General features: G+C 44.7%; 1 protein-coding gene across 1 annotated transcript in view; it reads right to left on the bottom strand.

Moving 5' to 3' along the window:
* Positions 1-26785, bottom strand: part of SH3RF2 (SH3 domain containing ring finger 2) — a 137762-nt gene that overhangs the window by 14389 nt on the left and 96588 nt on the right. The window contains exons 6-10 of the mRNA XM_007194171.2: positions 18517-18608; positions 17034-17204; positions 9504-9736; positions 5529-5887; positions 3008-3304 (exon numbers count right to left, since the gene is read on the bottom strand). Coding sequence (XP_007194233.2) covers positions 3041-3304; positions 5529-5887; positions 9504-9736; positions 17034-17204; positions 18517-18608 — 1119 coding nt within the window. The 3' untranslated portion in view covers positions 3008-3040. The remainder of the gene's footprint in view (positions 1-3007; positions 3305-5528; positions 5888-9503; positions 9737-17033; positions 17205-18516; positions 18609-26785) is intronic.

Raw genomic sequence — 26785 nt, 5'->3', positions numbered from 1 at the left:
GATCCTGGGAATGTTCCACAAAGAAGTAGATTCCTCTGTACTTAGGTACAAGAGAACTTGGCTTGATTGCTACATTTAAACCCATTGCCAAATGCTTCTTTCCCTGCTTGGGCACCCTTTCTCCCACCCCTTTGTCTGCCTGACTCTTTCTTGTCCTTCAGGACTCAGACTGTGTCGTGACCTCCATGACTAGGCTACTTGGTCTCCTTTTAGCACCACAGCCCTGGGCAGGCCCTTGTTTTAGACTTTCTCACCTGGAATTTCCATGGCCTGCTTCCTTAAGAACATTCAAGGCTAACATTTATCAGGTGTTCACTATGTGCCGGCACGGTTCCAGTCACTTTATTACCTCAGTTAACCCTTACAGTAGCCCAGTGAGGTTTGCTCTATTATCATTCCTATTTAAGAAGACAAGGCTCAGACAGGTTAAGTAACTTGCCCAGCATCACATAGCTAGCACATGGTAAATGAAGATTTGGACCCCGTCTTTGTGCAGCAGAGCCTGCAATTGTAACCACTGCATTATGCCACCTCCTTGCAGTTTGAACTCAGTGGCCTGACATCAAGGATGGTCTCTTGGTTCACGTAGCATAGTCCCAAGTTAGGCTCTGAAGTTACATAGCCTGAACTCAGGGTGAGGGCAGCTATCAAACTCGCTCTGTTACTGTCTGTGGTTACCCTTCAAGCCTCAGTTTCCTTGGCTCTAAAATGGGGACAATTGTACTTGCCTTATAAGGTTATGGTGGACATTATAGGAGAGGATGTATCTCTTGTTCTCATTGCAGTACCCAGCTCATAGAAATATCTGAAACATGGTGGTGGAATGAATGATGGGCAGTGCCCAGTGAATTCAACTTGTACTGCCCCTTTCAAATCCTCATATGTCTCTGCAGAGATGGGATTTGGTTTGGGAGGGAGTGAGTCTGATGCTGGGCATGGGGGAAGAAGGCTGGATGGAATGGGGATGGCCAGCCTCTGATGTTGTTTACATTTCTCAGAGAGGTTACTCTATAGAGATCGTGGACAATGGGAAGAATATTCTGTTTCATTTGGAGGGTATGGATTGTATCTTCGTTATGCCCAAACAACCTGCTTTTCAGCCACAACCGTTAAAAATTAACTGGCTCCATTGCTACTGAGGCACAGACTAAATGTTTGCTTGGCTGGGCATGCCATGTATCTGCCACTCTGGGTGTAGATTGCTAAACTCATTAACTCACCGAGAGTGCTTTTTGGGGTAAATACGAGGTGTAAGTACTCATATTTTGACAAATCATACAATGCCTGCCTGTCTTTATGACTTTTCCCCATTTCTCCATCTGGATTACTATATTCAGCTCATTGAGTCATGCAGTTGGGCCTGACGATTTTGTGGAATAGACATGGGTCACTATCACACAGAAACACCAGGGCATGTGACCACATTGGCTCTACCAACCCCAAAGGTCTGACACAGGTGCAGTATTCCTTGGCAGGATTATGGTTTTGTTTTTGTTTTTTTAAGGTCTGGAAAAGTCTTGACAATTCAATTTGCCAAGTGTGTGGTTGGTACGTAAAATATGGATGTTTTTAATCCCAGGATCTTCAAGGACTGTCCAGGGAGAAGGTCTAATTAGACCTGCCTTTTTTTTTTTTTAATGACATCCAGGCTTAGTAGCAAATGGCATTTATGCACTAAAGTGCCCACATTGATGGGCATGCAATAAATGTTAAATCACAACAATTAAGTTAAATGAGAATTAATGATTTGTCTTACAGCATTGCCTCCACTCCCTGGGATGCTCTTCTACCCCCGTTTACAAGGCTTTGCCTGGCTGGTCCCGCTCACTTCAGCCCCATCTTAGTGGGGTCCCCTACTTTTGCAGACTCCATCCTTCTTTCCCCACCTGTCAAGAATGTCAAGGCTTCTCTCCAACTCTTTTATATTCTTCGCTGACACTTCTCCTAATCCTCTTTCTCTCTCACTCTCGTCACCTCCCCACTCTCTCCATATTTTCTTCACTCTCCCTTTCTCCTCCTTCTTACCCACTTTTCCTCTCCAACCTTATTGTCGAGTCCCTTTTTATAGAAACTTTCCTCTAGAAGGCACCCTCACCCCAGCCATGGATTGGCATCTTCTCAATGACATTGTTGCCTTATTCTGCAACCTGGTGAAACAGCTAGTCTGCCCCAAATAGAAGAAATCAGTGAAAGTAAAGACTGTTGCAATGCAAACAGAATGTATATCTAAACTCAAACCCCTTACCAAGTTGTTTCTAAGCATGCTGTGTTTTCTTGGGGAAGTCAGACTACAGCCAGAATGAATGAATTGTCCATTAACACCATACAAGACCCTCTCCACAAGTACGTGATTCCTGCTTATCTATCGTGTAGGATTATATGTGGGCAAACAGATTGAGAAGCTTAAAGTATGACAATAGTCAGCTTTCTCTCTGACCTTGTTTGGAGCAAAGCCAGGAAGCTGACTCTCTTTGGTTTACAGTGTTCTTGGAATGTTCGAAGTATCCGTCTCACACCCTTCCCAGAAATTCTCCCTTGGCAGCCAGGATTATGACTTGATGGAGGGACAAAGATATGGGGGCTACTAGTGGCTGGTGTCTAGGTCCCAGAAAATGGCAGAAGCTGTTCTAAGATGTTGAGGTCAAAGAAGTAATGCCAGCATTCCACCATTGTGACCCACCTGGCTGAAGCCCCTTTGATAACATCATAGAAATTCTACACAGAACCCAGAGGATGAGAGGCTGCACACTCCACGCCGGGGAATAGAGTGGGCAGGATGAGCTCCCATTCCTTGGTCTGGGTAGTGGCCTTGCTACATTGAATCATTACGTTTGAAAGGTCACCTAGTCTATCTTCCCAGCCAGGGCAGGAATCCCCACTGCCACCTGTCCTTTCCCACCTGTCCTTTCCTGGAGGTAAAGTGGGCAGAACAAGGACCCATGCTCGAGTCCCCAAAGAATGGCAGGACGCCCTCAGTGGAGGCATACTGTATTTAAATGCAATTCACCTCTTTGGGGTCTAGGAAAAGCCACCTGTAGATTCATTTGCTGGGAAACACGGTCTGCGTGGCCGAGGCAGTGGGCGCTGGGGTCATGGTTTTGCTAAAAGTTGACTTCCTCCGGAGGTCTGTCTGCTGTCCAGAATGGCAGCCGCTTCGGTGGGCGAATAGGACGGTCATCTCTGGGCCCAAGGGGGCTGCTTCAGGCTGGGACCCCTTCGGGGTGGCTGCTTGTTCAGGCTTCCCAGAGGTGTGATGTTTGGCGGGAGGAGGGCTGTAATTCTGAAACCTCACGGTTTTGACTTGCTGTAAGACAGAGGAGAGCAAAGGGACATAGGTGAGTGGGGGACCTGTGCTATTTCCCCCTGGGACTTGGTTCATGCTGTTTCTCTACACTCGTCCCTTCCTGGAATGCCTCATTCACGTGTTCATCCAGCAAATACTTGTGTCTGTCATGAGTGTCGACCATGCCTCACCACTCTATCAGGTGCTGTGAAGCCAAGAGTGAACAAAACCGCCCTGACAAATGACAGTGATAGCCAGTGCCACCGCGGGGGAAGCAGAAGATGCTGAGGAATGCGGAGGAGTATCCAACTGAAGCTGGAACGGGGCTTGTCGGAGAAGGCCTCTTAGAGGCAGAGTTATTTCAGTCGAGAACTGAAGAACGACTGGGAATTAGCCACTAGAAATAGGGGGGACAACCACCTACCTGAGAATAGGGTCCTTCCCCTCCCCTCTCTCCTTTCCACCTGCCAGTAAGGCCTCCCTGCTGACTCCATCCAGAGAGTTCCTTCATAAATCCTCAGACCAGAGGTAGACAGCTGAACGCTGCTGACTGAATAGAGTCTGCACAAAGTCTGGGAGTTTGATTTAGTGGCTAACACACAAAAATTGGGAGATGCATATAAAAATCAGCATTTTATATGTCCCTTAAGATAATCAAAGTGCAGGCACACTGGGGCCTGTGCCCCATTCTGGCAGCAATTGCCTGGAGCTGATTAGCAGGCCCCGCTTTATGTGGGAGTCAATGATCTGATGTTTGCATAAGCCCTTCCCCTCTCCCTTCTTTCCTAGCCTGTTATAGATCTTGTATATTAGGTTTTACTTTGGCCATTCCCTGTCTTAGAGGTTAATAAAGTGTTCTGTGCTACTGCTCAGAAATCTTTTTTTTTTTTTTTTCAGTGAAATTCAATCCCAGTGTCTTGGGATTGAAAGGTGAGTGGGAGACCAAATGTCTTCCAAATGAAGACATCCAAATGTCTTCATACTTTTGACCCTTACCATGTCCAGCAGAGGTCTGGGCGCTTACTAAACACAGTTTGAGGGCTGCATCTAATGGCTTGGGGGTAATTGACAAGTGGGGTCTGGAAAACTTTGAATTATTTGAATACCGTAATTCAGAAGAAGAACTCTCAACATTTATATCAGTTAACACTAGCTTTTTCCAAATGCCTTTCCCTGCAAGCTTATAGCTTAACATTAAGAGCATGAGTTTTTGTGTCAGATCTCGATTCTACTCCAGACACTCATGTGTGTCAGCTGTGTGCTTCTGGGTCATGTACTTTAACTCCATAAGCCTTCATGTCCTCATTTTTAAATGAGGATGACAATAATAATTATAGCTACATCAGAAGGTTGTTGTCAGAATTAAATGAGATAGGACATGTGAAGTACTCAGCACAGTGCCTGCTAGGTCGTTAGCATTTAGTAAATGCTTAACAAAGAGGAGGAAACCACACCATCTTTCCATTTGGAGGGAAATGGGTGATGGTGGTGATGGTGGTGATGGTGGTGGTGATAGTGATAGTAATGGTGGTGGTGTGATGTTCAATACACTAAAAGATAACAGTCACCTAATTTTCTTCACGTCACCTCCTCCGTCCCTGCCTCAAGCATATTGTTGAGAACATAACACTTTTGCAAAAACTCTTATGACTTCTAGTGGGAAAAGCCCTAGAACCGATAACTGATAACCGCAAAGGTCCCGATAACAGTTGTTGGAGTAGTTATAACTCAGTGTGACCTTACTAAGTCACTTACCTTCTCCTGTGCCTCAGTTGCCTCTTCTATACTGTGAACGAGTACGTATCAAGCCCTACGTAAGTACTTTACTCATTTAACTCCTCTCCAATCCTATGAGGCTATTACTCTTCTTACCGCCATTTTACAGATTAGGCAAAAGAGTCTCAGAAAGGTGAAGTGTTTTAACCAGAGTCACCAGCTAGCAAGCAGCACAGCTGGAATTCAAATCAAGATTGTGTCTGATGCCAAAGCCGTGTTTTTTCCAAGTTGCCTCTGGGCCTCGAAAGAAGGATGTATAAAATCCTCTGGAAGCCTAAAGGAGATTCAGTAACATGTCTGGGGAGGGTGCGGGTGATGTGAGGATATGGAAGGGGGGTGGTGTGCGAGGATTCTTTGGAGGCTGCAATTTTGATTCCTCGTCCATTTACGGTGAAATCTCAGGAGCTGGGACACTGTGCAAAGTTAGGGGTCTAAAGAATCAGGCCCCCCTAATGTCACCTACTCCTACCTTTTCGCTGCCATTTCTTGAGTTCTCTGGTTTCACCAGGATGGATGGCGGGGGAGATGCAGGCAGTTTTGGTAGAGGCTCACTCCTGGCGAGGATTTCTTTGCCTTCCATGATGAGGGAACTGGCTGCTGAGTGGATCCTGGTGTCGCTGCCCCTGCTGACGCACGTGAGGGTAGGCTCCCCAGTGGCAGTGGGCTTGGGTCCCATCTCCGCCACCACCGCCGAGGCTGAGGAGGGGGCCCCCTGTGGCTGGTAGAATTGGAACTGCTGAGGCTGGACGACCATGGTGGGGTTGCGTCTGAGGGAGCCCACCACGAGGGTGGGGACCCCTGACTGGACGGGTCTCTGCAGGGATCCATCTGGGGAATTGTATGACAGAGATATCAGCAATGTGGCGGCTGACAGCAGCTTGGGTGGGAGCTGGGTAAGCAGTGTGTCCTGATAGCCCAGAATAGTTAAGTGCTTTCCCAATTTGACTGTGCTCACATTCTCCCAGGGTCTTTCAAAGGTGACCTTATTCTTTTTTTAGTGCTGTTTGCTGATGCTGGCAGCAAATGACTGGCTAGGCGAATACTGGGGGTGGGGTGGCGTCAGAAGGTATATCACCTCTATTTGTCCTCTCCCTCTCTCTCTCTCTCTGTCTCTCTCTGTCACACACATATACACACACACTCCTACTTTCTCCCTCCAGGCCTTTAAGATGGAAAGTGAAGAAGACAGTCCTAAAGAGAAAGCTTCACCGTGAGAAATAAACATAAAGGCATGCAGACCAAAGAGGAAACAAAAACAGAGACAAAGAAAGAGACAGCAGAAATTGAGACACGCAAGAGAGAGTCAATGGAGAGGCATGAGTGGGAGGGAGAGAGGGCAGGAGAGAGGGGAGAGGACTCCAACCCGCTACTTAAAGAAAATTCTGATGGAAGCTGTAGGCCTGTGGTGGTGGGACCTCTGCTTTTCATCGGGTCTGCAGGGAGGAAGGGTGAGCGGGATTTAGGGACTGTGTGCACCAGGCAAACGTGACAGCAGCCGGAAGCAGATTTGGAAAGGTTATTCCCAAGTTAGGGATGTGAGCGGATGAGCTTCGTGAAGTCCCATGACACAGGCTCTGGAATCAGATCTCCTCCCAGGGAGCCAGGGGGACATCAGTCACGTCATCTCCCTGGTCCTCGGTCCCCTGGTTGTAAACTGGAGCTAATAACAGCACCTCATGGCCTGGGGTGAGGATTGCATTTTATGATGTGTGCAAAATGTTAGGATAGTGCCCGGAACATAATAAATGCCCCATGTTTTAAAACTTTTTTTTTGTTTTTTTAGGTAAGGAGAAGCAAACTCTAAAAATGCACAGTCTAGGAGTTTGGTTTTGCCCCTTCCGTTTCCCTGAGCTCTTTTTTTTTTTTTTTTTTTAACTGAGATAGTCCTCCCTCAGTAAAAGGAAGCTATTCCTTCCCCTCAAATTCTCTGGAAGACAGGAGATCCCCATCCTTTGAGCATATGTCCTGTGGGTGACCTGGAGAATAATCGAGAGTTCATTGTGCTCTGTGGGGGGCAGTGGGGGAGACACCCTGAGAAGCATTTTGGGCTATTTCTTCATAAGGGTCTCCCAGAATTTAGAGCTATAGGTGACATCCAGCAGAGATGTTAGTTCTTTGTGACACTCTATGGACACGTGTGTGAATCACAGTCATCTGTGTCCAGCACAGAAGGCCTGAGCCAAGGCCATGTTCTGTGTCATGACCCTTTATCAAGCCGGGTGTGAACATGAAGAGCAGACGCTCACTGTAACACCGCTGGCTGGCGTTCTCAGCTGCCACCGGCAACCCAGCCACCACTTACACAAGTCTGACCTTTCAATGTCAATGTCTATTTCTCCACTGACAGCCCTGTGAGATGCATACAGTCAATTCTCTGTCATTTCTCTTTGCTTTGGGGAGATTGATAGCTTGACCATCCTCACCTTGGGAAAAGGGAGAGAGAGAAAGCCTCTGGGACCTAGGAAGGTCAAAGCCACACTAGGCAGACCTGTCCTCAGGCTCTCGGAAAAGGGTGAAAAATCAGTTTACTGCCTTATCTACTTATCTTCTCGGGTTCCTAATTTCCAAGAGATTTAATGCTTTCTTATTACATGTGCATATAATGCAAGCGGTCAAAACTCCAAGCCAATCAAGATCTACACAAAGATAGAGAGGGAGTGTCCGAAAGGAAGTGTGAACAATTGCCAAGGGGCTGTTCTCCTCGGTATTCAAAAGTGGTCTAGACTATGTGAACATTTCAACGCAAGTGAAGTGAATTACATTCACATTCTGGAGGGACCCAACATGATCTGCTTAGCTGCAGTAGCAGTATTGATACTGATAAAATGCTATACTATAAAAATAGCTAACATTTCTCGAGAGCTTATTATGTGCCAGGCACTGTGCCATTAGTCTTTTTTTTTTTTTTAAATTGATTGATTGCTATGTTGGGTCTTCGTTTCTGTGCGAGGGCTTTCTCTAGTTGCGGCAAGCGGGAGCCACTCTTCATCGCGGTGCGCGGGCCTCTCACTGTCGCGGCCTCTCTTGTTGCGGAGCACGGGCTCCAGACGCGCAGGCTCAGTAGCTGTGGCTCACGGGCCTAGTTGCTCCGCGGCATGTGGGATCTTCCCAGACCAGGGCTCGAACCCGTGTCCCCTGCATTGGCAGGCAGACTCTCAACCACTGCGCCACCAGGGAAGCCCCTGTGCCATTAGTCTTAAATGAATTATTTAATGCCCTGATGAGGTAGGTACTATCTTTATTTTCATTTTGCAAATGAGAAAACTGAAGGCCGAAGAGGTCAGTAACTTGCCCGAGGCTGTTGTGGTGGGATAACTTATTGCATGTGTGTTTTGTGGGGAGAAGGTGGAGGAGGGGGTGAGGAGGAGGGCACCGTCGACTAGAATTAAGAGGCAACAGTGGTGGGGTTGGTGGTCAAGAAGATGATCAGAAAGCACTGAGAAAGGGTAGAACTAAGATAATTGCATTAATTGTCTTGGGGCACTAATTGCTTTAATGTCTGTGTGGCATATTGTCCCACATGTGAATCTTTTGCTCTGACTAGTACTACATTTTCACCTTTAATCATTTTTTAAGATAACAGGAGGGATGGCAGAGCCCAGTTTAAGTCAGGGGATGTAGAACAAATCAAGTTGACTTTGCTTGGCTCGTTGTCTTCTTCTAGAGAGGTGTACGAATATAGAGGCTTGATGTTTTATAGAACAATGGGTTTCAACCACTTTTTTAGAACCCCTGAAAATGAAGCCTTACGCAGAAATTCAATATATTAGGAGATAAAAGCATGGCTTTGAAGATGAAGGAGCTATGTAATTGCCATGTGTGCAATGTGGATGTTATATAAAAATAAAACCAAGGTGCACAACAGTGTACTAAGATTACAAGGTATGTATGTACATGGACGAGAACTTGGGACTGGGGAGGAAGGATATGAAGGAGACATTTGTACAGTATAATTTACTTTTGTACAATATAATTTTTTTTTACCTTGTGCATATATTAGTTAAACAAAGTGGGATTCAGGGGCTCTTAGCAATGACTCTTCTTTTCCTCCTCCCCTGCATCCTTCCCTTGTTTCCCTTTTGGCACCTCCTGAGGGGTTCCGTGGAGCACAGTTTAAGAAGCATTGATCCAGCAAGTGCTTTAGTTGTTCTGTCTTAATAAGAACCAGCATCCACCTTGGCCATGCTCTGATTACATGTTGGCACACAGGGCTGGTATCATCCCAATCAGTCAGCGTGCGTGTATGAAGTGACTGAGGGCGGGGACCTTGAGTCCGTGTGGCTTCATCTGATAAAACAATGCAGTCTTTGGGAAGTGTAAAGCAGCCTTCACAGAGGCTTATTGTAAAGCCAAGATCCTTGTTTTTGCAAAAAGCACTCTGTTTGCCAGTGTGAGATCCCCCCATCCCCTAGCTCTAGGCACGTACCTCTCTGCCACCACTTACTCTTTCTCATGCTGCTCCGTGCTTTGCGGAGGGAGCCCTGCCCCAGGGTCCCCAGACCAGCCAGATTCCGCACGGGGTTGACTATGGCCGTGGGCACGAAGACGGACTTGAAGGGTTGGCTCTGCCGGGGATCACCATCTGAAATGCTGCCTTGGGAGGACACAGAGGAGGTGGATAACGTCCATGTGGCGTAGAGAGCAGAGCTCCGGGAGTCTGGAACACTAGATGTCTTTCTGGTTGTGCAAATTTTTTTTTTTTTTTTTTTTTTTTTGTGAAAGAGAAGAAATAGAGAAAGAACAGGTTCAGTCAAGAGTCCTGTTTTAAAAAAACGATCAGCTCCCAACTGTATAGCACATGTGGTCCCTCCTCATCCTATTCCTACCCATACATACATAGATACATATATATATGTTTACACTTGTCTTCATCACAGGCTTAACTATGGAGACCTCAGCTTCCACACCTGGATAACTGTGTGGCATGCTGAGGGCGGGGAGAGGGTCTCATACTGAGGCCGGGTGGAACTAGAAGACTTGAATATCATCATCTTTCACTCCAGCTCTGCTCACTCTTCACCCCGTGTCCCTTCAGCCCTCAGTTCAGAGCACAAGATCTTGTATGTGTTCATTTTGCTTCGCAGGGGCAATTTCTTGTTCTTTCAGTGACTTTCCCACTAGATCCTAAACTCTTACGAAGGCAGAGATTTTATATGACTTGTTTTATAGCCTCTGTGTTCTGCACATATTGTTTATTAATAAATGTTTGTTGAATGGCTGCCATGATGCTTTTAGCACTGAAGCCAGTCATTCTGTCTCACACATAGTAAGCACTTACTGTATACCCACTGTAACACCCAGCATTGGCCAAGCACTTTGCCCACATCATCTCACAGTTTCTTCTCAACAGCCTTCTGAGGTAGGTACTATTAGTGCTACTGTTTTGTAGGTTAAAAAATAGAGATTTACCATTACTTGTCCAAGCAATTAATAGAGCTGAGATTTGAACCCAGGTCCAGGCTGGCCCCTCGCTCTACCACTAAGCTACCCTACCTTCTGGCTAGTTAGAGCATTCATCATTTGGAAAACCCTGCATCCCACTTGAAAATTAACACACTAAAGGAGCTGGTAGGCCCTGCGCATGCCTCCATAAGACCTAATTCTTCAGCCTTAGGCTCTGATTTTTAAGAACAGTGTTAATATTTTGCAAAACAGCAATCTCCTGTCCATGTTTCCAGCCTGCAACTCCCTGAACCCCATGGGGAATCGTGTCATTTTACATGCCCTTCTTGCCCTTTTACCATCCTGCCCCAACATCACAGCCCCTACCGAGTAGTCCGTGAATCCCCTTGTCACTCTGTTGATTAAATAACCCCTGCTAATTCCCTGGAGATAACCAGTTCAACCAAGGCCCCGGCACAGAGATGCCCTCCAAGTATTTTCCTTCCTGTCAGTGCCTCCAGGTTTCTCTTTAGGTAATTTCCCCTTATTTCTCCTTTTCTCTCCTTGTTTCGCTTTAAAAAAAGTATATGTAGTTTAATATTGAGCCACCAGTGTTGTACAAGATGGGAAAGGCATCATGTAATGCAGCCAGCTCTGCCCAGGAAGCATATGCAGCCCAATGCACTGGGAACTGCTGCTTGTGGAGAGGGGTTTCTGTCCACAGCCTTCAGCGTGCTTCTAGCCCCTGGGGATGCAGTCAGTGAGGTGGAGTGGGCTGTACACCAGGAAGAGCTCAGACTACATTCTGGAGATGAGGGCTGGGCTGGAGAGAACTCCCCAGCACTGGCTTGCCTGGCAGAGTCTGCCTCTACCTGTGTTGTTTTTTTTTTTTTTTAATAAATTTATTTATTTATTTATTTATGGCTGCATTGGGTCTTCGTTGCTCTGCGTGGCTTTCTCTGGTTGCGGCGAGCGGGGGCTACTCTTCGTTGCACTGCGTGGGCTTCTCATTGCGGTGGCTTCTCTTGTTGCAGAGCACGGGCTCTAGGAGTGTGGGCTTCAGTAGTTGTGGCTCGCAGGCTCTAGAGCGCAGGCTCAGTAGTTGTGGCATGCGGGCTCGGTAGTTGTGGCTCACGGGCTCTAGAGTGCAGGTTTCAGTAGTTGTGGCACGTGGGCTCAGTAGTTGTGGGTCGTGGGCTCTAGAGCGCAGGCTCAGTAGTTGTGGCGCACGGGCTTAGTTGCTCCGCGGCATGTGGGATCTTCCCAGACCAGGGCTCGAACCCATGTCCCCTGCATTGGCAGGCGGATTCTTAACCACTGCACCACCAGGGAAGCCCCTACCTGTGCTTTAAACAAAGGCCTCAAAGTGTTGGATGCTGCAAAATGGACCAGCAACACGAAAGACAGGTTCCAGATTTGTTGCCAGCAGCAGCAGCAGCCCGGACAGAATACAGTTAATGAGGCCCAAGCCAGCCTAATTCCACCAGTCCCTTCCTTGGACAACTGTTTACAGACCAAGGTGCAACTTCATTTTTCTGGACCTAGCATGAGGCCGGATTCCAGAAACTCCTAAATCTCAAGTCCCCTATCCAACACTGAGTCCCTCTATGTCTTTTGGCAAAAAGCTCAGCACTTACCCAGCATGTTCTTCTAACATCAAAGCACTTTGCAAACATATATTCATTAATCCCCATGACACCCCAGACCTGCAGATATTATGATCCCTGTTTTCTAGATGGAGAGACGGAAAGACATTCTGGGTTTAAGCGGGAGGTGTGTGTGTTGCCTCTGATTTGCTCCACTGGGCTGCTTTGAGCGTGCAGGTCCCTGTGTCCCCTTTTCTACCTGAGATACGAGCCCTTAAGAACTTGCGCAATATTTGAAAGGGACATGACACGCAGCGGCTCTATCCTGCTCAGCCCTGCCAGTGACCTCCTGGTAAGGCAAAAGCTTGGACCATGACAATCTTTATATAGTTCTATGTAGAAAGTTAAAGGCAGGTGAGTGGTGGCCCACGTGTCACTTTTCTCCACCCTTTAGGCATCAGGATGGCATATGTGTCCTGTGAAGGTTGCCAGAAAGAGAAATATCCTGGCTTATTGGGCAGAAGGGCATTTATTGGGAGGACAGGAGGGAGTGGAAAGAGCTTGGAAACAGGATCCAAGGGAGGCTGCCGAGAGCTGGGCAGCAGGGATCTGAGGTGGGAAGAGTCTGATCAGGTGCTGCTCCTTGAGTCCCCGCCATGAATGACCTTCAACTCTGTCCACATTCTTTCCTCCCTTGTTCCTTCCTTGTTCATGTTTCCAAGTCCCAAGAGGCTGAGCCTGTCCCTCACCTGTGGTGATGAGTTGAGGAGGTTGGGGATGAGGGGAAGGGGGAGAGGGAGGAGGAGGGAGGAGGGAGGAGGAGGGGGGAAGAGGGAGGAGGAGGAGGGAGGAGGAGGGAGGAGGAGGGAGGAGGAGGGGTAGGAGGGAGGAGGAGGAGGAGGAGGAGGGAGGAGGAGGGAGGAGGAGGAGGAGGAGGGGAGGGGGAGGAGGGAGGAGGAGGAGGTGGGAGGAGGAGGAGAGAAGAGGAGGAGGAGGGGGAGGGGGAGGAGTTGGTTTCTGTAGCCTCTGAAAAGGGAGGAAACCTTATACCTCTACCGAGACTGTGCATGGAAGAGGAAACCAAAGGGATGTAGGTGCTGTTATGAAGGGCTTGAATGAAAACGTGACAAGTGTTCTGTACCACCTGAGCCAGGGGATAACTCTGGGATACGGGAACTAGGTCGTGGTGGCAGATACTTAGTTGTGGTTGGCACAGCTGGACAGGCTGGTGTCACCATCGAGCACAGAGGGCTGGAGCTTTACACAGCATAGCAGCCTTTCCTCTCTCAGTAATTAAAAGGCTCCGTTGCTGAATCGTAAATTGAAACCCTGGCATTTTGGTCAACTCTGGTCTCTAATTGATCCCCAAACTCTGGCTGGCTCAGTTCATTAGGAGATGATGCTAGTAAGAGCAGAGGTTCAAACGCTCAGGGGGCACTTCACACCTTTGAGGTCTGGCTATCTTATAAAAGGCAGCCCTGTACACCAAGGGGGCTGGTGGCAGTGCAGAGCCATCACTGCAAACAGACAACAAAAACGGGGCAAAACCTCTCACACACACAGAACGTTAGAACAGAAAGGGGCCTTGCGCACGAAGTCCAACCCACTCAGTAGGAAAAACTCAGCTGACAAAGGATGGCATCATTCAGCCCTGAGAAGCGGGAGGAATTAAACCTCCCACAGGGGGAAGGGTTGTTAAGAACAAGGGTGAGCTGCCCCCACATAGACAAACTGAACATGTCATCTGCGTCCAAGATTTTCGGGATGGGAACTTTCTCTGCACCTGAGAGGCTGTCAAGGAGAACACACACACACAGAAAGCATTGATCTGCTGTCACCTAATAGCCCTCAGGAGATTATACTGTGACAAGGACTTTCCTTTTTGGAAATGCTGACTGCCTAGAAGCAAACACACACACCAGCATAAGTAGCATCTCAGTATATGCACATATTCAGGTTTCTATGAGCTGGGGGTGGGGATGGACTCATGGCAAACTATGGTGGTGCTGAAACTCCATCCACTGCCTAACTCGTGGCCATCGTGGAGCAGGTGAATCTGGATGCTCATGACTCGCCCAAGAACAGATCTAACTTGGAGAAAAGCCAAGAAGGAGAGAACGGGAAGCTGCAGCCTTGAAGTACACTGGAATGGAGTCCTACATGCATTCTAGTTAGGGTGACCGTACGTCCAGGTTTTCCCGGGAGAGTCTCAGTTTACACCTGCTCTCCTGGTAGAGTGTCCCTCTTTTATCTCAAAAGCATCCTAGTTTGGATGATAAGTTATATGGTCACTCTTATTTTAATGTTTTTTTCATGGAATATCCAGGACTTTGGGCTAAGGCCTGATGCATAAGCAAATGCCCCAGTAGTAGAGATGGTCCCTAGAGGGTTCATGATAAGATTCCATGGAAGACTGTTCATGAGTTAGGGTAGGTCCTTGCTCTTCGTTGTCACTTCTGGACCATCCTCCCACTCTTCTCAAGACTTCCCAGCTTGGGTTCACATGATTAGACTCCGCCACCTACCACCCTGCCTTGTTGGAGCCATCATTTCCCCTCTTTCCTTGAGGAACTGAGCTCCTGGATCACTGTCATTCTCTCCACCTCAGTAGATCCTATTGTGATGATCTCATCTAGTCTTAGGGCTTTAAATACCATCTCTAAATACCATCTTTAAATACCAAGGCTGGACCTCTTTCTTAAATGCTAGACATGTATACTCAACCGCTTACCAATGTCTTTACTAGGAATACTAAGGCATCTGAGACTTAATCTTCTACGAACCAAGCTTTTGCTTCCCCCCAACACCTCAAAACCTGTTTGTTCCTCTTTTGGTTTTCAACTCCATCTCAGTAAAAGGCAACTCTGTCTTCCAGTTACTCAAGGCAAAAAAAAAAGTGGACTCACCATGAATCCTCTCTTCTTTTACACCCAGTATTTGATTTGTCAGAAAATCCCCTTGTCTCTACCTTCAGAATACACCCAGAATCTAACCACTGCTCCCTCCCTCCACAGCTAGCGCCTTGGTTCATTTCACCGTCACCCCCTCCCCCAACCGGATTATTACAATATCTGCTTAACTAGTCTCTCTGCTTCCACCTTTTCCTATCTATAGTTTAGTTTCAACCCAGCAACTAGAGGGATTCTGATTACAACATAAGTTAGATCATGTCATGCTTCTGCTCAAAGCCCTATAATACGGTTAAAGCCAAATTCCTCATTAGGACCGAGGAAATTCTGTGTGATCTGAATCCCTGTTACCATTCTGACCTCCTCATCTACTAAACCCCCTCTCACTTCCCTAACCCAGTCCTATTGGCCTTCATGTCAGGCGTGCTCCTCCCTCAGGGCCTTTGTTCTGTACTTGCTGTTCCTTGGGCCTGGAACACACCTCCCTCATTCCTTCATTCTACCTTCTTACTGCTCAGTAAGGCCATCTCTGATCAAGCTATTAACATTGTAATCACCCCCACGCAAATTCTATCCCCCTTTCCTGACTCCTATTTTCTTCTTAGACCTTATCGTTAGCACACCACATGTATTACTTATATGTCTTGTTTATTGTCTGTCTGTCCCACTAGAATGTAAGCTCCACTGGGCGAGGATATTGTGTCTTTTGTTCACTGATGTTTCTCCAGTATCTAAAAAGGTGCCTCACATATAGTGCTCAATACGTATTTGTTGAATAAATGAATTAAAGCATCAGTTGTAGACATCCTTAGTTTGCCTTTGGAGATTTTGCAATTTTCTAACAAATTCCAAGAACCTTCCATTTGAAAGGAGTAACTATGATCCTCTATTCCAGTTTTCTGGCATGTGAAGAAATGTTTTTGCCTGAATCTGTTGGAACCCACATTTTGCCTGTAGTCTTTCTAGAAAGGGGATCCACCACCTCACCAGCCAGACTGTTTGGAAAAATCTGTGGGTTAGAAAGTGCAGTCTTTTATTAAACCAGAACCTTCTAAATTGTATTCACTGGTTCACTGTCTCCTCATGGAACAAATTTACTTCCTCGTCTACACAGTCTGTTATGGTCCCTCTGACCCTTGTCTTCTGCAGCTCAAATAATCCTACTTTCTTTATAGGTTTCTCCAGTGATGTAGTTTCTGTCTCCTCACCATTGCTGCCCTCCACTGGACACACTGCCCCGCCTACATTAAAGTCCCCAAAACTGGCCATATATGACTCTAGCTCTGACCCCCGTAGTGTACAATGGGATTATCCCTTTCCTTGGAGTTATGACTCTCTGGTATGTCATAAAGACAGAGTGTATATGTGGTGATGGTCTTGCTGCCTTGTGACAGGCTTTGCCTGGACTTAATGGGGGTGGGGGCAGGAGGAACCATGGATAGTTTTGGGGTCTGTGTGTATTTGTGGTCATATGAGGTGGCTGGACAAACTGTATGCCAGTGAAATTGATGAATGTGCCAGAGAATGAAAAAGATTGGGAAAAGCTGTTTGGGAAGAAGATATTCAGGGTAACTAGCATGTGACCTGGGGTGTGGATGGATGGGTAGTGGTCTGAGTCACAAAAACCCTGCCTAATGGCCCAGCATCCTGGGAAGTCTCCCAAGGTTCTCCAAGAGGTATTCTGATCATTGTGTTTTCCCATTGGACCATGATTGTGAAGTGTCAGGGCGCAGGGTGTGAGGTGCGATTTGGGGGGGATTATATAGTAGAAAACCTGAAATCTAGTTCTTGAGCAGACTGGTTAACTCTGCACATCAATTTCCTCATCTGTAAAATAACATCTACCTTAAATGAGATTCTTGAGCATAGCCAATGAGTTAAAAGATGCAAAAGTGCTTGTAAAATGGGAAGAGCTATTTAAAAGATAACTATTCTGCTATTTTTTTTTAAAGTTAAGTGTTAGGAGGGTACTAGAACAAAAGCTGTTTCTCGGCCCGCACTCTGAAAGGGCATTGAGTCCTTCAGAGATTCAACCCACAGATGGCCTCTGGCCTAGGTGACCTGACCCTCTGATGCCTGAGATTGGAGAGGACCCACCTGAAAATGGGGATGACATAGTTGTTGGGGAAGATGCCGACTCGCCCAGTCACCAAGGAGACGCCCCTGAGCCAGCCATCCTGGTACTTCCCCAGGACCCTGATGCCCTCTCCCTTCTGCAGGTCCAGTTCATCAGGTCCATGGGCTGAGTAGGAGTGCAGGGCTACAAACCTGGGGAGACACAAGGAACTGGTAAAGGAAGCTGGTGAGCGGAGGGCATGGAACCAGTGAAGGGTGAAGCGAGAGGAAAACTCAGAGACCATCTGCCCGGTGTTTAGCGACAACACCTTTTAAGAATTGAAATCTCACTATGTAAGGCAGATGAAAGTGGTGGAGCCTGGCTGAAGGAGCAGTGGAGGGGCCCAGATCCCTGCCCCCTCCTTCTCCCTGCTCCTCCACAGAGTGCCCCACAGCTGCAAATCACTCATTTAGGTCACATCAGCACTTTGACAATGGGGAAACTGGTCTAGAATAGAGAAAGGAGTTGGTGACCAGGAATCAGTGGCAGAGCTGGGTCTCAAACCTGGAAGTGATGGTTCTCTCTGGGATGCTTTTTCACACTGCTTAGAGTATCCCCCAAGACAGTGGTCACAGCCATCAAGGTTCAGGGAACTGAGGGGTCATCAGAGAAACCTCTCTGATCCACTCCCTCTCCTGAGGGTAGGGACATGTCTGACCCCCAGGAATGGCCCGAGGAGCTAGCTTAATGTAGGCCAGAGGTGGACATGGGAAAATGGGAGGCGGGTGTTAATTTCAGTGTTTGGCACGCAGTGGAATACTGGCTGCATGTTGGCATGGAGGAGGATGGGCTTGAAACATGGTAGAAATGTTCTCGGGTTAGTGCAGTGACTTGCCTCTCTGAAGTCCACACAGGAGTTGGGCAGGTAACATCCAGGTATGAGCCAGGGGGTGAAGACCCTGGGGAATAGTGAGGCTGTGGAAGGAGAATAACTGCCCGACTAAAGGCATTAAAAATAACCCACTTTGGCTTGCCAGGTTCAGGGTTACCAGTGTATGGCCTCAGGCTGGATGTTAGGAAGTCCTTCTAGACTCTGTGGACTGTGGGACACTGAAAGGTTTTATCAAAGGGGCTAGGACAGTGTTCTCATCTGCAAGGTTCCTTTCCCCTCTAAAATGCTATATTTATTTCTTGCTGATTACTAGAGCAACATCTATTGATGACCTAGCATTGTGAATCTAAAGGAAGACAATAGAAATTGCTCAGTACCCAAGCTTCCTGCAATGTTTTGGTATATAATCTTCCAGTCTCTTTCTACTTTTGTAAAATAATGAGCCAGGATGATGTGGTTTGGTAATTCGTGTTTTTCACCATTACTCCCTTTGGAGGTTGTAAAAGAAGGGGAGCTGTTAACTCTCTGGATGTGTTGGTTGGGGACGGGGGACGCTTGATGGCAGAGGGATGACAAAGATGACCCCTCTATGCCAGGACCGGGAGTGGAGGGTTGAGGTTTTTTTTACTCACATGTTAGCTGAGAGGTGTTGCTGGGAGCCGGGCAGACTGATGATGGCCGTGGAATGTCCTGGGGAGGCAGGTGCAGGGTGATAAGTGCTGACCTACACAGACAGAAAAGCCAGGCAGAACCAGTGAACATCACCAGCCAGGCCCACAGCAGAGCTGCTGCAGCCTGACGCAACCATAAACCAAGGGCCACGCCCAGCACCACCCAGCATGTGTCTGCTCTGTGGTTTGGGGCTGTGGGCAGAGCCGAGTGGTGGTAGATTGGTTTATGGTCTGCTGGGGTGGCATACCAGGGTCGCAATCCAAAAGACTGCTCAGAAAGGGCAGAGGATGAAGACCTGTCTAGTTTACAGTCAACAGGGTACTTCCAGGATCCTCGATCTCTTCCCTGGGCCCCTCCCTACCCATCTCCCACTACACTCACCTCCCTCTATGAAAACCTATTCTCATAAAATGATACAATGGCTGATACTGAGAACTTAACACTCGCCAGGCAGTTTTAAGAGCTTTACAAGTATCAGCTAATTTAATCCTTATTAAAGGGACTATTATCCCTATTTTTGGATGAGAAACTGAGGGAAAGAAAAGTTACCTAACTAGTATGAAACAAACTTTTAAACCAGGTTGTCTAGGTCCTGAGCCCACACTATCAGTATTAACACACACACAGACACACACAGACACACACACTCAGACTCACACACACACACCAGTTTACCCAGTGACTTAAGGAAGGTAAATCTGCATCCTCTTTACTTTTCCAGGATGAAAGAGGGAGCAATAATGCTAAAAGTATCTGGAAACTGCCTATTATCCTGGCACCTTGCCTGTTGTCTAACGTCTTACCTTGCTCATTTCCTTCTTGGCATATATCACAGGCTGTGATTGTTTCCTTGTTTAGTTACTGACCATCTCCCATCACTAGACTGTAAGTTCCATGAGGGCAGGGACTATATCTTGTTCATCATTGTAATTCTTATGTGCCCAATATGTACTTGTAGCTTAAAGAATGAATAAATGAACAAAAAGATCTTTCTACCCAGTCCACCAAGGACTAGTGAAACCTCAACCATCTCCATGCCATCCAGAGTAAATACGTTCAATCTGTCTTCAGTTGTCGGCTCATAAGCGGTGGTAACTACATATGTGTGCCTTTTTAGGACTATGCTTTTGTGGGTATGACTATTATCTGCATATGTGTGTTTGGGCAGTTGCTAATCCATTACCGAGTACATGTATCTCTGGTTCTTTCTACAATTGTGTATGTTTTTTCAGAACCCATGACAATTGTATGTACATGTATGATGGCACTGGTCTATTGTATGTCTGATTATGTTCACACATGTGGGCCTGTGGATTGATAGGCATGTATACTCTGTGTGATTATATGTATGTATGGTTGTAAATGTCTATCTGGAATTCTGTGTGTATGTATGTAAACTCTAGAGGTGTGTGCAAATATGCATGGGTATAGTTTTGTGTGTGTGCCAATGACTGTGTAAATGTATGTATGGCTGCGTATGTATGTGTGACATTTCAATCCAGGTATAGGATCAGAAAACTATTCCAGTGAGAATAGTAACAAGTGTTGGCAAGAATGTGGAGAAATCAAAACCCTCATACAGTTTTGGTGGAAACGTAAAATGGTTCAGGCCCTTTGGAAAATAGTTTTGCAGTTCCTCAAATGACTAAACATAGAATTACTATATGACCCAGTAAGTCCAATACCCAAGAGAGATGAAAACATACGTCCACACTAAAGCTTGTGTATGAATTTTACAGCAGCATTATTTATAATAGGCAAAAGGTGGAAATAACCCAAATGTCCATTGACTAATGAATGAATAAACAAAATGTGGTATATCCATACAATGGAATATTATTCAACCATAAAAGAAATGAAGTATTGATATATGCCAGAACATGGATAAGCCTTGAAAACATTATGCTAATTGAAAGGAGTCAGACACAAAAAACATTACATAATTCCATTTATATGAAATGACCAGAATAGGCAAATCTGTATAGAAAGTAGATTAGTAGTTTCCAGGGGCTGGGGATATAGGGGGGATATAGGAATAATAGTTAAGGGTACAGGGTTTCTTTTTGAGGTGATGACATATTGTAAAATTGTGGTGATAATGGTTGCATATATCTGTGAATATATTAGAAACCACTGACTTGTACACCTTTAATGGCTTAAATGTATGGTATGTGAAATATGCTTTAATAAGCTTTAAAAAAAGATGCCAAAAAGCATATGATCATCTCAATAGATGTAGTAAAAACATTTGATAAAATTCAACATCCATTTATGATAAAAACTCTCCAGAAAGCAGGCAAAGAGGGAACATACCTCAACATAGTAAGGGCCATATATGGCAAACCCACAGCTAACGTTGTACTCAATGATGAAAATTTGAAAGCATTTCCTCTAAGATCAGGAACAAGACAAGTATGTCCACTTTCGCCACTATATTCAACATAATTTTGGAAGTCCTAGCCATGGCAATCAGAGAGGAAAAAGAAATAAAAGGAATCCAAATTGGAAAGGGAGAAGCAAAACTGTTCATTTGCAGATGACATGATACTATGAGTAGAAAATCCTAAAGACACCACCAGAAAAACTACTAGAGCTCATCAATGAATTTGGTAAAGTTGCAGGATATGAAATTAATATGCAGAAATCTGTTGCATTTCTATACACTAACAATGAAAAATCAGAAAGAGAAATTAAGGAAACAATTCCATTTACCACAGCATCAAAAAGAATAAAATACCTAGGAATAAACCTACCTAAGGAGGCAAAAGACCTGTACTCTGAAAACTATGACGCTGATGAAAGAAATCAAAGATGACACAAATAGACGGAAAGATATACTGTGTTCTTGGATTAGAAGAATCAATATTGTTAAAATGACCATACCACCCAAGGCAATCTACAGCTTCATTGCAATCCCTATCAAAATACCAATGGCATTTTTCACAGAAATAGAACAAATAATTTAAAAATGTGTATGGAAACACAAAAGACCCCGAATAGCCAAAACAATCTTGAGAAAGAAGAACAGAGCTGAAGGAATGACACTCCTTGACTTCAGACTATACTACAAACCTGTAGTCATCAAAACAGTATTGTACTGGCACAAAAACAGACACATAGATCAATGGAACAGGTTAGAGAGCCCAGAAATAAACCCACACACTTACATTCACTTAATCTATGAGAAAGGAGACAAGACTATGCAATGGAGAAAAGACAGTCTTTCTTCAATAAGTGATGCTGGGAAAACTGGACAGCTACATATAAAAGAAAGAAATTAGAACATTCTCTAATACTATGTAGAAAAATAAATGCTAAATGGATTAAAGACCTAAATGTAAGACTGGATACTATAAAACTCCTAGAGGAAAACATAGGCAGAACACTCTTTGACATAAATTGTAGCAATATTTTTTTGGATCTGTCTCCTAAAGTAAAGGAGATAAAAGCAAAAATAAACAAATGGGACCTAATTAACTTAAAAGCTTTTGCACAGCAAATGTAGCCATTGACAAAATGAAAAGACAACCTACTGAATGAGAGAAGATATTTGCAAATGATATGACCAATAAAGGATTACTATCCAACATATGTAAACAGTTCATACAACTCAACATCAAAAAAACAAACAACTGATTAAAAATGGGGAGAAGGTCTAAATAGATATGTTTCCAAAGAGGAAATGGAGATGGCCAACAGGCACATGAAAAGATGCTCAACACTGCTAATCATCAGGGAAATGCAAAACAAAACCACAATGAGATATCACCTCACACCTGTGAGAATGGCTATCATCAAAAAGAACACAAATAACAAATGTTGGTGAGGATGTGGAGAAAAGTAAACCTCTGTACACTGTTGGTGGGAGCCACTGTGGTGCAGCCACTGAGGAAAATAGTATGGATGTTTATTAAAAAAATAAAAATAGAACTAACATGTGACCCAGCAATTAAACTCCTGGGTATATGTCTAAAACAAACAAACAAACAAACAACAAAAAAACTAATTTGAAAAGATACATGCACTCCTGACCTAGAGGAACTTGACCAACAAGTAGAAGATGACGAGAGAGCCTGAACCAAGATGGCAAAGTAGAAGGACGTGCTCTCACTCCCTCTTGTGAGAACACATGAATCACAGCTAACTGCTGAACAATTGTCGACAGGAAGACACTGGAACTCACCAAAAAGGATACCCCACATCCAAAGACAAAGGAGAAGGCACAATGAGACGGTAGGAGGGGTGCAATCACAATAAAATCAGATCCCATAACTGCTGGGTGGGTGACTAACAAACTGGAGAACACTTATACCACAGAAGTCCACCCACTGGAGTGAAGGTTCTGAGCCCCACGTCAGGCTTCCGAACGTGGGGGTCCGGAAACAGGAGGAGGAATTCCTAGAGAATCAGACTTTGAAGGCTAGCGGGATTTGATTGCAGGACTTGACAGGACTGGGGGAAACAGAGACTCCACTTTTGGTGGGCACACACGAAGTAGTGTGTGCATCGGGACCCAGGGGAAGGAGCAGTGACCCCAGGGGAGACTGAACCAGACCTACCTGCTAGTGTTGGAGGGTCTCCTGCAGAGGTGGTGGGTGGCTGTGGCTCACCGTGAGGACAAGGACACTGGCAGCAGAAGTTCTGGGAAGTACTCCTTGGTGTGAGCCCTCCCAGAGTCCTCCATTAGCCCCACGAAAGAGCCCAGGTAGGCTCCAGTGTTGGGTCGCCTCAGGCCAAACAACCAACAGGGAGGGAACCCAGCCCCACCCATCAGCAGTCAAGCGGATTAAAGTTTTACTGAGCTCTGCCCACCAGAGCAACACCCAGCTCTACCCACCACCAGTCCCTCCCATCAGGAAACTTGCACAAGCCTCTTAGGTAGCCTCATCCACCAGAGGGCAGACAGCAGAAGCAAGAAGAACTACAGTCCTGCAGCCAGTGGAACAAAAACCACATTCACAGAAAGAGAGACAAGATGAAAAGGCAGAGGGCTGTGTACCAGATGAAGGAACAAGATAAAACCCCAGAAAAACAACTAAATGAAGTGGAGATAGGCAACCTTCCAGAAAGAGAATTCAGAATAATGATAGTGAAGATGATCCAGGACCTCAGAAAAAGAATGGAGGCAAAGATCAAGAAGATGCAAGAAATGTTTAAGAAAGAACTAGAAGAATTAAAGAACAAACAAACAGAGATGAACAATACAATAACTGAAATGGAAAATACACTAGAAGGAATCAATAGCAGAATAACTGAAGCAGAAGAATGGATAAGTGACCTGGAAGACAGAATGGTGGAATTCACTGCTACAGTACAGAATAAATAAAAAAGAATGAAAAGAAATGAAGACAGCCTAAGAGACCTCTGGGACAACATTAAACGCAACAACATTCGCATTACAGGGGTCCCAGAAGGAGAAGAGAGAGAGGGAAAGGACCACAGAAAATATTTGAGGAGATTATAGTCAAAAACTTCCCTAACATGGGAAAGGAAATAGCCACCCAAGTCCAGGAAGCGCCAAGAGTCCCATACAGGATAAACCCAAGGAGAAACATGCCAAGACACATAATAATAAAATTGGCAAAAATTAAAGACAAAGAAAAGTTATTGAAAGCAGCAAGGGAAAAACAACAAATAACATACAAGGGAACTCCCATAAGGTTAACAGCTGATTTCTCAGCAGAAACTCTACAAGCCAGAAGGGAGTGGCATGATATACTTAAAGTGATGAAAGGGAAGAACCTACAACCAAGATTACTCTACCTGTCAAGGATCTCATTCAGATTCGATGGAGAAATCAAAAGCTTTACAGACAAGCAACAGCTAAGAGAATTCAGCACCACCAAACCAGCTCTACAACAAATGCTAAAGGAACTTCTCTAAGTAGGAAACACAAGAGAAGAAAAGGACCTACAAAAACAAACCCAAAACAATTAAGAAAATGGTCATAGGAACATACATATCGATAATTACCTTAAATGTGAATGGATTAAATGCTCCAACCAAAAGACACAGGCTCGCTGAATGGATACAAAAACAGGACCCATCTATATGCTGTCTACAAGAGACCCACTTCAGACCTAGGGACTCGTACAGACTGAAAGTGAGGGGATGGAAAAAGATATTCCATGCAAATGGAAATCAAAGGAAAGCTGGAGTAGCAATACTCATACCAGATAAAAGAGACTTTAAAATAAAGAATGTTACAAGAGACAAGGAAGGACACTACATAATGATCAAGGGATCAATCCAAGAAGAAGATATAACAATTATAAATGTATATGCACCCAACATAGGAGCACCTCAATACATAAGGCAACTGCTAACAGCTCTAAAAGAGGAAATCGACAGTAACTCAATAATAGTGGGGGACTTTAATACCTCACTTACTTCAATGGACAGATCATTCAAAATGAAAGTAAATAAGGAAGCAGAAGCTTTAAATGACACAATAGACCAGATAGATTTAATTGATATTTATAGGACATTCCATCCATAAACAGCAGATTACACTTTCTTCTCAAGTGAGCACGGAACATTCTCCAGGATAGATCACATCTTGGGTCACAAATCAAGCCTCAGTAAATTTAAGAAAATTGAAATCATATCAAGCATTTTTTCTGACCACAACGCCATGAGATTAGAAATGAATTACTGGGGAAAAAAAACGTAAAAACCACAAACACATGGAGGTTAAACAATACGTTACTAAATAACCAAGAGATCACTGAGGAAATCAAAGAGGAAATCAAAAAATACCTAGAGACAAATGACAATGAAAACACGACGATCCAAAACCTATGGGATGCAGCAAAAGCAATTCTAAGAGGGAAGTTTATAGCTATACAAGCCTACCTCAAGAAACAAGAAAAATCTCAAATAAACAATCTAACCTTACACCTAAAGGAACTAGAGAAAGAAGAACAAACAAAACCCAAAGTTAGCAGAAGGAAAGAAATCATAAAGATCAGAGCAGAAATACATGAAATAGGAACAAAGAAAACAATAGCAAAGATCAATAAAGCTAAAAGCTGGTTCTTTGAGAAGATAAACAAAAATTGATAAACCATTAGCCAGACTCATCAAGAAAAAGAGGGAGAGGACTCAAATCAATAAAATTTAAAATGAAAAGGGAGAAGTTACAACAGACACTGCAGAAATACAAAGCACCCTAACAGACTACTACAAGCAACTCTATGCCAATAAAATGGACAACCTGGAAGAAATGGACAAATCCCTAGAAAGGTATAACCTTCCAAGATTGAACCAGGAAGAAATAGAAAATATGAACAGACCAATCACAAGTAATGAAATTGAAACTGTGATTAAAAATCTTCCAACAAACAGAAGTCCAGGACCAGATGGCTTCACAGGTGAATTCTATCAAACATTTAGAAAAGAGCTAACACCTATCCTTCTCAAACTCTTCCAAAATATTGCAGAGGAAGGAACACTCCCAATCTCATTCTATGAGGCCACTATCACCCTGATACCAAAATCAGATAAAGATACTACAAAAAAAGAAAATTACAGACCAATATCACTGATGAATATAGATGGAAAAATCCTCAACAAAATACTAGCAAACAGAATCCAACAACACATTAAAAGGATCATACACAATGATCAAGTGGGATTTATCCCAGGGATGCAAGGATTCTTCAATATAGGCAAATCAATCAATGTGATACAGCATATTAACAAATTGAAGAAGAAAAACCATATGATCAGCTCAGTAGATGCAGAAAAAGCTTTTGACAAGATTCAACACCCACTTATGATAAAAACTCTCCAGAAAGTGAGCATAGAGGGAACCTACCTCAACATAATAAAGGCCATATATGACAAACCCACAGCAAACATCATTCTCAATGGTGAAAAACTGAAAGCATTTCCTCTCAGGTCAGGAACAAGACAAGGATGTCCACTCTCACCACTAGTATTCAACATAGTTTTGGAAGTTCTAGCCACAGCAATCAGAGAAGAAAAAGAAATAAAAGGAATACATTGGAAAAGAAGAAGTAAAACTGTCACTGTTTGCAGATGACATGATACTATACATAGAGAATCCTAAAGATGCCACCAGAAAACTACTAGAGCTAATCAATGAATTTGGTAAAGTTGCAGGATACAAAATTAATGCACAGAAATTGCTTGTATTCCTATATACTAATGATGAAAAATTCTGAAAGAGAAATTAAGGAAACACTCCCATTTACCACTGCAACA

Source organism: Balaenoptera acutorostrata, chromosome 2, assembly GCF_949987535.1.
Source record: "Balaenoptera acutorostrata chromosome 2, mBalAcu1.1, whole genome shotgun sequence".
Lineage (NCBI taxonomy): Eukaryota > Metazoa > Chordata > Mammalia > Artiodactyla > Balaenopteridae > Balaenoptera > Balaenoptera acutorostrata.
Note: the sequence above shows the minus strand (reverse complement) of the source record. Positions and strands in the feature narration are given on the sequence as shown.